The following is a 14,552-nucleotide window of genomic DNA, read 5'->3' on the forward strand; positions in this document are numbered from 1 at the left end:
GTTATAAGTGTAATAGTAACAATACTAACTGGGAAGTCATTAGTGAACTTATGAAAAACTCACTTTATTTTTATAGTTCAATACCAAGTGAAAAGATAGGCACATTCATTTCATGAGTCATATTCTCAACCTCTACTGTAAAACAAACAAGACTAAATATGCTCTTAATATGTAGTTTTCAAGTTTGGAACAGAATGTAAAAAAAAATTATAAAATTTTGCTATGAGACATCAAACCTCTATGAGTTGGTTGACAGTGACCTCACGTCCCACCTAATGAGACAGAACAATGTACACTGACAGTTGAGCCTGAGAGATTAAGAACAAAGTCAGACATCCTGGCTCCTTACGTTCATGCTTCAGTAGTACAGACTCAGACAACAGAGTTCTCCTATCAACGACAGCGCAGCAGCGTTAACACTCACCAGTAATATTGAACAAGCTCAGAACAGTTAATTCTGACAGTTTATGAAATACAAGACTCAACACTTACCTTTATTTTGTCAAGCTCTTATAAAAACTGATGGTATTACACAAAGCAAGTCCACCTATTTCCCAAGCACACCGAAAGAAGAGGAAGACGGATCCCAGCAATGGCAGAAGGGACAGACTCGGGGCTGTGCTACAATCTAGGCCAAAGCGGCTGCCTAGAGGATTCGGAGGAGCAAGGCCTGCAGAGGATCTTCTGATGGACACCCTGGTTCATGTCCTATCTCTCTGAGTTTGGGACTTTTGATTTTCTAAGTATGGTAGTCTATACTCTCTAAGAAATAGACTTAAAAATACAAATATGAAACAGTAATAAAGGTCAATTATTTAGCTGAAGTGTTTGATTTATAAAGAAGAAATGACAAGATGACACTGACAAAGTAGAACTGTATTAACCTAAACAAGGACGTGTTAACATAGTCTGTTTGAAATTCCATCCAGCCTTTGTTGTTTTTGACTCTATGACTGTGTTAAGTACACTTACTCTAACTGTAATGCAACAACAGCCTGAACTAATCCTGCTAGGTCAAAGACTCACACCTCTGTGGAAAACCACTACAAAAAACCAAAACAACCATGTACACTTACTAAGAAGAGCAAACATTTACTTCAATTGCAGTATATGCTTTTCAGTCACAAAAAGAAAGAACAGTGATTAGACAGTGGTCACATCCTGTGCAAAAATAAAAAATAAAAAACTTGAAATATAAAAATGGTAGCACAAGGTATCATTTGCGTACATTGCAGGAAAAAAGAAACATGGTAACTGAAATATGGCACTCCTGGCAATTTCTAAACCAAATAGAATGCCTTTGAAATGACTGAGTGCATTTATTGAGTGTATTAGTAAGAAAGCCCCACAACCATAAATAGTACAATATTTAAAAATAAAAAAAATATTTATATCCATCTAAGACAGATAGTGTATTTGTACATTAGAACTCTAAGTGCAGAAGGTGTTTACGTTTTGCCTTTTGTACTTTTTTAATTCAGTACTTGACCATATGTTGAAGTTCCAATCGATTGCAAAAGCCAATTCAAATCAAGGAACGTGTTATTCAAAGTTGCATAATTTCATTTGGGACTACCAACAAGGTTCAAATCAAGTCTTTAACATTAATGGTCATTTTTAGTCAATGGAAAGTTTAAAAGTCCTTAAATCTTCATTATCCTCTTGAACTTGCCCTTCTAAATGATTCCCAGACTGCAATTCCTAGTTTGCAAATAAAAAAAAAAATGCAATATGCATCATACTTCAAGAAAAGACGATGGTGTTGAAGCAGCGTTCTTCTGAGTCTTTTCCCTGCTCCTTTCAACCTTCTTTATAATTTCAGACACAATGCACACTGATGAAGTGAGACCCAAAAGGAACAACAGATCTGCAAGAGGAAATAAACTGAGTTTTACAAGCCTTTGAAATGTACAGCAACAGCTTACACTGTAGAATACACTGTTTCACAAGTATTTCAGGAGGTAGAGATCATTCGCCTGAGTTAAAAACGTTGAAATAAGGGAAAAGCAAGGTGGCTCTGAGATAAAAGCCTTGTTGAGCAAGTTGGCCTATCCAAGCCAATCCCAAAACCACAGTGGAAGATTAAAAGCAACTCTCACAGTGGAACACACACACTAATAACAGTTTAAAAATGCATACAAAAGATAAATCTCAAATAAGTGTAAAGTCACAGACAGAGAAGTCACAAGAGAGAGGTCAGAACTAGAACCCGAATGGAATCCTAAGATTCGCATAACTAACTTCTAATAGGAATGCCAAGGGGTTCCTACTTGACAGACCTCAGGGCTTTTGCACACCATGGGTGAAGTCCCGATAGTATTTTCCAAGCCTAAGACTGTCTTGTAATAGGATTCACACTCTCTACTCTTACTCATTGCCAAAAAAAACAAAAACAAAAACAAAAAACAAACAAAAAAACCCTGAAGCTTTTTAATTTTAATTTTGCTTTTTAAAAAGTGGAAGCAATGTGAATGTAGAATTAAAATATTAAAATTAAACTAGTTCAAATTTTAAGGTTAACTTCAACTTATACCAAAACCACTAAACTTGTATCAAAAATACAGAATATAGAACTCACTTCATAAATACACAAACTAACCTAAAAAAGAAAAAAAAATCTAAGAATTAAGGACCCATTTTCCAAATATACTCTTCCACACACTTTAGAAAATTAATTTTGAATGTATTTTGGTGGGGTGGGTGTTTGTAGTGCTGGATCAAACTGAGGGCCTGGCTCACCAATGGAACATTACCAACAAGCGCCACACCTGGCCTTGTGACACAGTTAATGCAAGCCAAGTAAAAGAATAATTTCCTCAGAAACATTATACAAGCTAATGTCTCCTGAGTCAAATGGAGATTTCATGAAATAACAATGTGTTAATAAGAATAGTGGACTACTAAGTTTACTTTAAAATGATTAAGTTTTAGGAACAATTTGATTTTCAGTGAGCTGAAGTAAAGTTCTCCCATTTAATGATAGAAATCTTCATATTTTAAATGTAATATTGTACTCTACAATTAACCTACAACAGGTTTTGTGAATTGCTGTATTTCAGAATCACTGAACATGACTTTATTACAAATCATAACACACACAGGGTGGGGAGGGTCAAGCAAATGAAACAAGGTTTCCCAGAATGTCCTGAGAGGAAAACATAAAGGACCCTTTGTTACATGTCCCCTCAGTCATTTTTCTTTTTCCTATTTAAAAGGAGCTGTTTACTATGACAAGCACACTCTAAGGATGCAGTAACAACGGCACACAGCATTTTCTTTACCCAGAATACTGAGGCTCTCAGTCTGAAAAACCTTCTGCAGAGGTGGGAAGTAAATAACAAGCAACTGCCCCATGATGGATCCAAGAACTGCATAGCAGAACATCTTATTACTGCAGAGTCCAATCTCAAACACAGACTTGGTCTGTTGGCAAAACAGAGTTCCAGTTACTCCACCTGCTCATAGAAATGTCACCACGATTACACTTGGTTCAATTTTGAATAATCAGTATCACTGAATTCTATCTTGTCAAACCACAAAATATCTTAACTTTATTAGTTTTGTAAAATGCACATACACCAAGGATAAATTCTAATCCAACTTTTATTTATCAAAGGTGGGGGGAGATTATGAGAGCCAAAAGTAATGGACGGACACCTGCAACCAAAGTGCATTTGCTGATATGGTGGGGCTGCTGCACACATCAAGGGTATTGCACGTATGCACTTAAGCAACTGACCACATGTACAAGACTTGTACAGGAACCAGCCAGCTAAACGTCAGGTGGACAGAATGGGTCATGAGGTCCCAACCTAGATGGGAAGCTACTGGCAACAGATGGCTGCTGGGAGGGAAGACAGCACCTTTTCTTCCTTCACAGGTATGGGCCCTGAGAAACTAGCCATGATCAAGTAAGACTGTCCTACGGCCATGGATTATGGGCAACACTATGTGGACTCTGTGAGTAAATAAAAAAGAGCAAATGAAGTGTAGAAAGGGGGACATAAGGGAGAATTTGGAGAGGAAGGAATGAGAGGTAGATTTGACCAAAACACATTACATGTATAGATGAGATTCTCAAACAATAGAAAATTAAATAGAACAGGTTATATTTATACATTACTTTGCTTATATATGTACATAACAATAACTAGTTTAGAGAGGCCATCAATTTGAAAGGGAGTAGAGGGATATAAAGGACTGGACGAAGGGCACATGGGAGGGTCTAGAAGGAGGAACAGAAAGAAGGAAATGATGTAATCATATTTTAAATAAAAGTAAAAGAAAATAATTGCAGGCTGGGGAGTTTAGATCCCCAACACCAACAGCAAAAGCCAAGAGTGACGGGGTTGGCTGGCTAGAATCTCAGCCAGCCCTGCTAGGTAGAAACAGAAGATTCAGGGGCCCACTGACTAGTCAATCTAGCTAATCCATGAGTTCCAGGTTCAGTGAAAGACGCAAAAATTAAGCTGAAATTTAGTACAGGAAGACAGACATCAACCTCTGGGCCTCCAGGAGTGCATGCACAGGCACACATACTCTTTCACACATGTGCCATTCACACACTACACTACACTACACTACACACTACACTACACTACACTCTATCTCTCTCTCTCTCTCTCTCTCTCTCTCTCTCTCTCTCTCTCTCTCTCTCTCTCTCTCTCTCTCTCTAGTGGTACATGCTTATAATCTCAGTTCTTAGGGTGCTGTATGGGAAGAGCTCAAGTTCAGAGAGGCCATGTCAAAAAACAAAAGCAAAAGAGAAAAGGGCACTTTCTTAAGAAGGATCAATTCTAACACTGAACCCATAAAAAAGAAAACCTAACCTATTTTAGTGCCTGTGGTGGTTTGACTAAGAATGGCCCCTGGGCACCTCTAGTTGGCTGCTTAGTTGGCACTGTCAGAGTAGCACTAATGAGAAGGAGCAGGAGGTGTGGCCTTGTTGGAAGGCTCCGGTCACAGAAGTGGTCCTTTCTCTTTCACTCCCTTCCGCCCCTCTCCACCCATCCCTCTCTCTCTGACTGTAAATTAGGAGCTAGCCTGTGCTAGGATTAGGATATATACAGCCTCAGCTAGTTCTCCAGCATTATGCCTGCCTTCCACCACGTTCTCTGTCATGATGATAACGGACTAAGACTGAAACTAAATAGGCCCCAACTGCTGTTCTCTAAGAGTTGCCTTGGTCAGGGTGTCACGAATAGAACATTAACTAAGACAGTACCCAAAGTATTAATAAATTTCATTCATATTTTATGAAATCTTTTCTATCTAGTCACTAAGGTATATAACCCAAAACTCCACAAATACATGTAATTATGTTTATAAAAAGAAAAGTAAACTGCCTTTCATAAAAGAAACGCAAGTAGTAGTTTCTGAAGTAGTCTAGTGATAAATTACTGTACTTTGAAAGCTCTCATGTGATAAATGCCAATAGTTAGGACTCATAAAGGCCTCCAAAGGGTAAAAGACTTCTAGGTCTTCTCCAAAGAAAAGTTGGAGTGCATAAAGTACTCTGAAACTGCGCCACACGGCCATGCAAGGGAAGCTAGCTTTCAAGGGCACTATGCTCTCAGAAAGTACCCAGGTTCTGATGCTAGCACATTATTTTCTAACAAGAATAATGCAAATATAGCTTAATATACAAAATGGGAAGAAAAGTAAGACGCCTAAACTTTGATAGCACGACGGATGTGACAAGGAACACATTGTCCTTTTCACAAGGCTTTCTAAAATGGGACTAATATCATGTTTACAGCCCCATGAAATTTGTCCTGTGTGAATCTAAATATATCCTATAGCTAATAACTGAACACTGGACACCACCTGAGATCAAATGTCCCATCTTTATTGTTGACCATGGCATAGCTTTATAGAAAAATATGGCACTGTAATCTGTGGCTACAAAATCAAAGCTAAAATATCCAAAATTTCCATCTGCTTCCTATGAAAGGTTAATCTTCTCAAAGCCGGTGAATTAAGTAAAACCATTTGTGCATACCTGAGATCTGGAACTCAGTGCATTGAACATATCGAAAAACACGAAGCAAGTGAAAGTCATTGTTGTGTCTCGGGGTGTTATCACATTGTCTCGAAGCTGCCAAGAAGAAGGACAAAATGACTTTTCTGTTTGTTTCTTGGTGGCTAAAAAAAATAGATAAATACTGCATGCTTTGAAAATGGAATAGCTTCACTCTAAATGTGAAACCTATCTGAATTTTCTACAGACCACCTAGTGAACAAATACAGTCTACATGAAAGTTAAAAAAAAAAAATCTCTTAAGAACACTGCTACACAGGGACTTAAGATTTTCTTATTCTCCTCAAATTCCCATGCCCATTGATACTTTACTAAATACTTAATGACCTTAGGTTATATTCTCCTAGCCTGTGCCTTTCACTCAGAGGGTTCTTCACTTGTCAATCATCTGTACAACACATGAAATTACTTAGAATGCAACTACAGAGATGCATGGTAACAGAGCCGTTTATCCAGTGAATATACCTCTCGCCAGAAGACAAACAAAGTCCCACAGACAATGATTATTGATGAAACAAGTATTTTAAGGATCAAGTTTTTTGTCAAAATGCTGTCCTTCCAGTTCCGAGGGGGTTTTCGAATGACATCTTTGTCCACTGGCTCTACTCCAAGGCTTCAAAACAAAGAGAACAAACAACGTACTTAGAAATGCTCTTTACTCTCGCTTTACAACCTAACTAGCGTCTGTTACTAGGAAATGAAATGCTTCCTTTTGGAAACAAGCTGCTGAAGCATAACGAAATCACTGCCTGTGACCGCTTGGAAAGCACCACTGCTGGACGCGCTGGATGTGTCTCTAGTACCAGCAGCAGGACGAAGAAAGGGGACAGACAGAGGAGAGGAGGAAGGCAAGAAGAAGTGAGGGCAAGGGAGACCACCGCTCTGCCCCTTTCCCACGCTTGCAGTTATGCATTTGGCAAGGTAAGACGAGCACTTGCCAGCCAACTTTTAAAACTCCAATTTCATTTACACATACATTGATTTTTAAGATATATAACGTACCAAGAAAAAATAAATCTCACGCAAGGATGTCTTGATTAAGAGATTTACTCTCATGGACATTAGAAATATCATTCAACTACCACAGCACTAAAAAGATAAGAGACTGGGGAAGTCTCTGAACACATATTTTACCAAGGTTCTTACAGGACTCACATATGAAACTGAACTGGGAGCTGGTGAGGATGTGGTACTATGAACGCATCTCTTACATACTAAGAGACTAGACCTTTCTCTAGACCTCAGTCAGCGACTTACAGCTGGAATCCTACTATGTACTCAGCACATGTAACCTGTGTTTAAGAGAACAATAACAAAACCCATCAATCTTGCCTTGGTTTCCCCATGTACAACTTTTATAGGATAAGCTAATGCACAGCTGTAACCTAAAGTTACATACTTTTCTATGCCCTGACCCAGTTTATTACAGTTTACGTGTTTTCATGTATGTATTCGCGGTTCATCATAATCATTTGTCGGAAGCAGCAAATAGACTGAAAGTGGCCTTGTGCAATGGATATCTGTCAGTGCTCACAGTCGTGTGTGTGTGTGTGTGTGTGTGTGTGTGTGTGTGTGTGTGTGTGTGTGTGTGTGTGTGTGTGTGTACTGTCTGAGTCAGCTGAGCCAGTGACGTAATTCCAGCTACCGCCCTAGTAAAGACTGTTCTAAAGCATCTCTCATCCCTTCCATGTGTGATGCTTTCTGTGCTGTTCAATAAAAGAGCCCTTTATTGGGAACAGACACAAGAAAAAGACACACACAGACACAAAACAGCCATGCATCCCAGAAAGCACAAGAGAGGGAAAGTGAAGCAGACAGTGGGCAATGCGGGTTCACTCTTGGTGAAGTAACAGTAACTGGGCAGGGTAAGGGAGGCACCTTCGACTTCTCCCTCAGTGCAACGCAAATTCATTAGTGGTGACTGAGTTTGTTATTAATGTGCTCAAACTGCCTGCAAGAAGTTTCTCCATTGCATCCAGTTCTTAGAACACAAGAACGGCCATTATTCTTATTGAAAAGCTGGCACTCACACAGTGTAAAGGATGAGAGCTACAATGAACTAATGGACAACCAAAAAGAAAAAATGATATATACCCAAGACAATGTCTAAGAAGCATGCTGCTGGAAAGTCATGAGGAAGGTTTGCTACGTCTTATTCACACCTGCCTTGTCCTTTCAATTCCTGAATACACACTTACCTCTGAGCTGGGGGTCCATCCATTATAATATTGATCCACAAAATCTGCATTGCATTGAGAGGGTTAGGAAAGTTCATTAACGTAGCCAATGAGATTAAAGTTAATGCTGCTATACTCCTGTTGAAAGAGAGTCATTTGAAAATTAGCACAATCAATTTTATACATTAACTAGCACTTAAGTCTCATGTTCCTGGGGCTGGGAGACAGCTCAGTTGGTAAAATACTTGCTGAGGAAGCATGCAGACCTAAGTTTAGATCCTTGGAAACCAAGTGAAAAGCTAGGGCAGCAGTGTACGTCTGTAACCCCAGTGCTGGGGCAGTAGAAACAAGAAGGTCCCTGAAGCTTACTGGGTAGCCAGTCAGGCTAGTCAGTGAGCCCCAGGTTCAGGGAAGGCATGTTATCAAACCTTAAGGTAGGAGATGACGAGAAAAACATCCCATGTCAACACCTGACCTCTGCATGCAAGCACATACATGTGTGCACACCCACAAACACATTTACTACATACACATACAAAAGAAAAAATGTTTTACATATTTTAAAGTAATCCGATTAATTCAACTGACCTATACTTCAGTCATAGGAGTATTTTGTTAAGAAGCTAGCAGTTTGGTTTTTTTTGAAAATGAGTCTAACGCTGCCGCCCAGTGTCTCCCAGGCATTCGGATCAAAAGTGAAAGTCACCCTGATTAGCAAGCAAGGAGTATTTTGAAAACAAAAATGTTTTGGTTTTTTTTTTTTTTGGTTCTTTCTTTTGGAGCTGGGGACCGAACCCAGGGCCTTGCGCTTCCTAGGCAAGCGCTCTACCACTGAGCTAAATCCCCAACCCCACAAAAATGTTTTTTAATGCTTAGGCAACAACAGCAAAAGTAGCTGAGACCTTCTAATTCTGACAGAGGCTCTCTCTAAGTAACACACACTGGGCCTCTGGAACTCTTCTGCCTCAGCCTTCTGGGACACTGAGATTACAGATATGTGCCACCAAGCCCAGATGAAAGATTTTTAAACCTACAAAAATATATTTTCAAAAATATTTAACTGCTTTTTGGCTATAGAAAATCTATCCTATCTTGAGAAAAAGATAACCGAGAATACTGCTGAGACTCGGCACATCCCCCTTTTAATTTCAGGAGCAATAAACCCCAAAAGTCTATGCAGATATCCCTCGGTAACCATGAGAACTGTCTGCAGGATCCTCAAATGTCAGAGCCCTAGTCACTTATACAGAGCAGCAAAGTACATTACAACTGTTAATACATTTCCTAATATACACTTTAAATCACCCCTAGATGGTCAGTAATACCTAGTATGACCTAAACAGTATACTACTAGCTTTTTACTTCTTAGAAAACTACTAATAAACAATTTTCAAGAATACAGGCCATAATTTTATTTTCAAATAATTTCTCTAGAAGTAAAAGTTCTTGCAAACTTACGTGCTCAGTTGAAATCTAACAAAATTTTTAATGTTATTATAAATGCCTTTACCCTCTTCTATTGCAGACCTGAAATTTAAAAATAAAGAAATAAGAAAATACACTTTGAAACTAAGTTTCCAATCAAATAACAATTAGCAGTTACAAAAAAAACTCTATTGTAAGGTAAGATTAAGAAACATTGAAATATTTTATTTTACCAGAGAGCTCTATTTAAACTATTTTCATTATATAATATTCAAAATCTCTTAAAAACAAAAAACCCTGATAGGCCTGAGGCGATGGCTCAGTACTAAGAAGGCACACTGCTCCTGCAGAAGACCAGAGGTCTAGCCCCAGCACCATTCAAGTGGCTCACAACCATCTCTAACTGCAGTTGAGGGAACCGCCAACTCTGATCTCCACAGGCAAAAACATGCACCAGCATGTACACTCACACACGTAATTAAAATAAATCTTTTAAAATACTCAACCTAAAAACCATGTATTATCTCTCGCCACACAAAATATTACACATTTCTAAGAGTAAAACAATGACGTTCTATATCCTTCATAGCCCATATTTCTTAGTCGGTTAAATTAACACATATCAAAAATTAAATGGCAATGAGTTATATAAGAATTATGGAATTTATTTATTATCCTATATAATTACATTAATATGCTGTGAAGAATTAAAATGTGTGGTTTACAAAAATGTACTGAAGAATTCTTACATTCACTTGGCTGAATCTAGGAAAAGGTGCATTCATAAAATCACTACGTCCTCTGGGACTTAGACAACTTCAAGAATGGGAGAAAAAAGACTTTGCAAGAAGTTGGCAAATGTGAAGTCTCGCATTCCACGTATGATTAATACACATGGCGGGACTTGTGACTACATTTGTCACAGCAAGGTCAGTCACGGATATAGAAAGTGAGGAGCACAGACCTGCACCTCCACCATTACACCTGAGTAGCAAAGGCATTCAGAACTAAGAAGCTGTATCATGAAATGAGGGCAACAAGAACACTTATTAATATGAGAAAATATACATGAGTGTGAACTCAACTTTTAATGCTACGTAATGTCTCCTGTAAAGACTCTGGAGCAAGAGTCACTGTTGTTCTATACCCAGAGAAAATGTGACAACTGGCCAGCACTCCCTAAATATTTTGTAAATTAACAGACTTGTCAATTATTATGTCTGTTCCATTTACACAAATCATTTTCTCTTGAATTACATAAAATAAGATTATCCAAAAAAAATGTTTTAATCTGCCATATACTATCAATTCTTTTCGAGCTGAATTGTCTGACAGCAATGAAGGAAAGACAAATGTCTTACATTATAGTTTGGAAATCATCATCCACCAAGATCATGTCCGCAGCCTCTTTGCAAACATCTGTGCCAGTCTGGCCCATTGCAACTCCAATGTCTGCAGCCTTCAGAGCCACTGCATCATTTACCCCATCTCCTGTCATGGCTACAACTGACCCGTTCTTTTGTAGAGACTATGGAGACCCAGAAAAAAAAAGAAGGGCAGGGAGAATTATTCTTATTTTTTAAATCAGATAAGGACATAAGTATTATCAACTGTCTTTCATAATTTTTTAAGATTAAAAATTTTATAACCTCATTTTTCAGTCAAGTTCAATACATAAAGTCTTTATAAAATAAAGCTCACAAAATATGGCTACTAGTATTTCCATCCAGGAGAACTGAATGCATTCTGACTGTCTTGAGTTGTAGGATGGCACTGGCCTCTACTGGGTAGGATCTAAGGATGAAACCAAGCATTCCAGTTTCCCCAGGAGAGCCCTATCACCCCTAGCTACAAATAACCCCCAGACTCAGAAGCTCTCACCTCTACAATGACTAGCTACTATAATTAAACCTGCTTATCAACTGTAGGACACAATTTAAGTTGCTTTATACATCAAATGGTACACAACAACATCCCAGTCAGTGAGGTATTGTGTAGGACGGCAGACAAAACTGAAACTTCCTGCTGCCTGTTGACAAGCAAGTGGTACTGATGTGTAGCACAGTTCACTTATTTGTGGAACATTCCACATAATGAAGAGTTACTTAATGATACGCTTCTAAAACACAGCTTTGTGAAGGAACCCACAGAAATAATAACCCTTCTTTACACTGTTCACTCTCATAAAACACCTTTCTTACATTTGTTTACACAGTGTCTAACTATGACTACTCACATTAGGATAACTTAACTATGAGGATCCCTGTCAGAAATACACTTCTACACTGTTTAAAGAGGTTACACTGGAAAATACTTTATAGTTTCTGTCTATAACTTCCTATGTCAACTAAACTGTCAAGCTCTTCCAGAATTAAGTTTTGTCTCACAATACTTTGAACTTTGATATTCTATAATACTCTTTGTAATGAACAAAAGACATGTTAAAACACCTTGTATAGTAAATTTAAGATAATTTGGTTTTCAGACACACACCTTAATAATTTTCATCTTGTGTCTTGGGCTTGCTCTGTAAAATACTGCAACCTGTTAAAACACAAAGAAATTGAAAACCCCCAGTGTTAACAAGTAGCAGCATTTCTATGTAAGGACACTTTAACAACTTAATTTGGCACAAAGACTGAAATTAATGTCATATATGTGACAACATCCAACTCATGAGTGGCTTCAACCTTTAACAAAGAAAAGGGTATGTTAATAATAGAAAAAAATCTAAATAAGTCATAACTTTATTTATAGAATTTGGGTAAGGCTACGAAGAGAAAACAGCTTTATTCTTGGAGTATTTCAGAAATGAAAAAGGGGGAAATTTTTCCTTTATCTGTGTTCTCACAATGCTTGTACAAATGGCCTTTCTCTATGGTCTAGCTTAGAGAAGAACGTCTGCTTCCCAATGTCTGGGGGGGTCATTTTACAGTGTCACGTAGGTGCTCCTTCTTGATTTGGAATAATTCACCAGCCTCTCTTCAACTTTAATTCAAAGCTGCCTAATAATCCAATTTCTGCAGCAGAACTAATCTCTTTTCGTGACCATGTATGCAATCCTCCTCTGTGCCCTGATGCCAGCCAGGACAGTATGTCTGTGTCCTAAGGTTTGGCTTGTTCTACCCGAAGTTGTGTAGTCAACACTGCCAGCACCTACAGCTCTCTTACAGTACCAGCAGGGGAGTAAAGAAGGGGAGTTAACTGGCATGCCCCTATTCTCCTTCACAGAATCACAGCTGTAAATGTCACGTGAGTCCACACTTCTCACTAATTGTAAGTATTCATGTTCCAAATCTTCCGACCTCTCATTTCCCAAACACCTGAATTTCAGCATCATGGTCAATCTTTCCAATACCTAAAAACCATTGTTTCTTACACCCACACAGCACACTCTTCTCTAAAGTCCTGGAGGATTATTTCATGTTAGGTTTCTCTCCTCGATCCTCTAGTCCAACCCCTCTTCCAGTCTTGCTCTCAGTAGACAACTTTATTTCCTACTCCAAAGAAAACACTCCGATCCCTGCCACACATCTATGTCCAGAACCAACCCTAGTGTTTTACTGCAGATGAACTCATAATCCCGACTCACCTGCTTGAGTTTACCACCCCAGAGATCCTTAAAGCTCTTCCCTCTCACTGCTCAGACTTTTTCTCACATCCCATGCCCTGCCATCCTCGCTCTCCGTCACTTTTCTTCTGAAGTCATGCTCTCAATGATGGCAAAGGTTCCCCTGCACCTGAGTGCTCTTGACATGTCATGGATACACCAGCAGTCCAGGTCAGCAGAGGTGGGATAGCAAACACGAATCAGCAGCAGTGGCCCTACCTAGCGGAGACAGCCAGGCCTCAGCCTCAGTATGAGTCAGCAGGAGGGGCCTACAGGAATGCCAGAAGTTCTTAGCTATGCCTGTCTCAGGAGATGAAGATCAGCCAAGACTCAAAGCCAAGAAGCCTTTAGCAGTGTAAGCAAGCCAGGCTCAGCCTCAGTGTGACCGTCCACTAGGCCTATTTAGACTCCCTTCAACGCCAGGCGTCCGCCATGGCCCTTGTCTCAGCATGTGCATCCAATCAGCCCGAGGCTGCAGAAGGGCTAAGAAGCTGCCGTTCTCTCTGTGGAGTCCTGACCAATGCAGGTCAACTACACAATGTAAGGCAGACCAATACAAGTGACGGTAGCAAAGAATCCTTCATTACACGTCCTTCCATGTGCTTGCCTTGGCAAAACATCCTCTCTCCTGTGTCAGCTTCAGTGAAATGAGTCTGCCTTAGTCTTCCGCCTGTGTCCACTTCAATGAACCATTCCTTCACATTTGCCTTAGCAAAACACCATCCAACACAGCAAACTTTCCAAAGAACCCTTAAGTTTCCATTTCACTCAGGTATTTACACAAGGAAACTGACTCTCACAAAGAAACTAACACACTCAGCTTCATTCACTACGAGTAAACACTGAAAAGGCCGCACTGAAGAGAGCCCTGAACTGAAGAGATACGGTGCACCCTACAGGCCAACACTGCTCAGCAGTTTAAGGGGGGAGGGTAGAGGACTTAGACACAGCAACACAGTGAGTGACAGCTCCAGAGCACGACTCGTCAAAGACTCAAGAACCAAACTCAGAAGTCACGTACTGCAGGGTCTCACTCTTACAGAACTGGTTAAGAACTGAAATACAGAAATAAAAGTGAATCACTGCTGCCAAGCTCTAGACCTAGGAGGGCAGCTGAATACAAGAGGCCGTGAGAGGACCGAGGGACAACAAGAAACTATTCTGTATCCTACTGGTGACAATGTTTGTAAGATACCCTGAATCTGTCCAAACTCAGATTTGCACTCTCGTATTTTACTGTTTATAAACACCACCTCAATTTCTTCAAAGGTATGAATAAACTCAAGCAAAAATAAAATAA

At 39.4% G+C, this 14,552-nt stretch overlaps 1 protein-coding gene across 6 annotated transcripts in view; it reads right to left on the reverse strand.

Moving 5' to 3' along the window:
• Positions 1–43: 43 nt before the first annotated feature.
• Positions 44–14,552, reverse strand: part of Atp2c1 (ATPase secretory pathway Ca2+ transporting 1) — a 107,692-nt gene continuing 93,183 nt past the window's right edge. For 5 of the 6 annotated variants that reach the window (XM_032910424.1, XM_032910422.1, XM_032910426.1 and 2 more), the window contains 8 exons: positions 12,136–12,186; positions 11,004–11,170; positions 9,676–9,744; positions 8,239–8,355; positions 6,506–6,653; positions 6,002–6,097; positions 3,282–3,423; positions 44–1,867 (listed from right to left, as the gene is read on the reverse strand). In XM_032910424.1, coding sequence (XP_032766315.1) covers positions 1,737–1,867; positions 3,282–3,423; positions 6,002–6,097; positions 6,506–6,653; positions 8,239–8,355; positions 9,676–9,744; positions 11,004–11,170; positions 12,136–12,186 — 921 coding nt within the window. In that variant the 3' untranslated portion in view covers positions 44–1,736. The remainder of the gene's footprint in view (positions 1,868–3,281; positions 3,424–6,001; positions 6,098–6,505; positions 6,654–8,238; positions 8,356–9,675; positions 9,745–11,003; positions 11,171–12,135; positions 12,187–14,552) is intronic. The other variant, XM_032910421.1, reaches the window with a different exon arrangement.

This window comes from Rattus rattus, chromosome 8 (genome assembly GCF_011064425.1).
Source record: "Rattus rattus isolate New Zealand chromosome 8, Rrattus_CSIRO_v1, whole genome shotgun sequence".
NCBI classification, from domain to species: domain Eukaryota; kingdom Metazoa; phylum Chordata; class Mammalia; order Rodentia; family Muridae; genus Rattus; species Rattus rattus.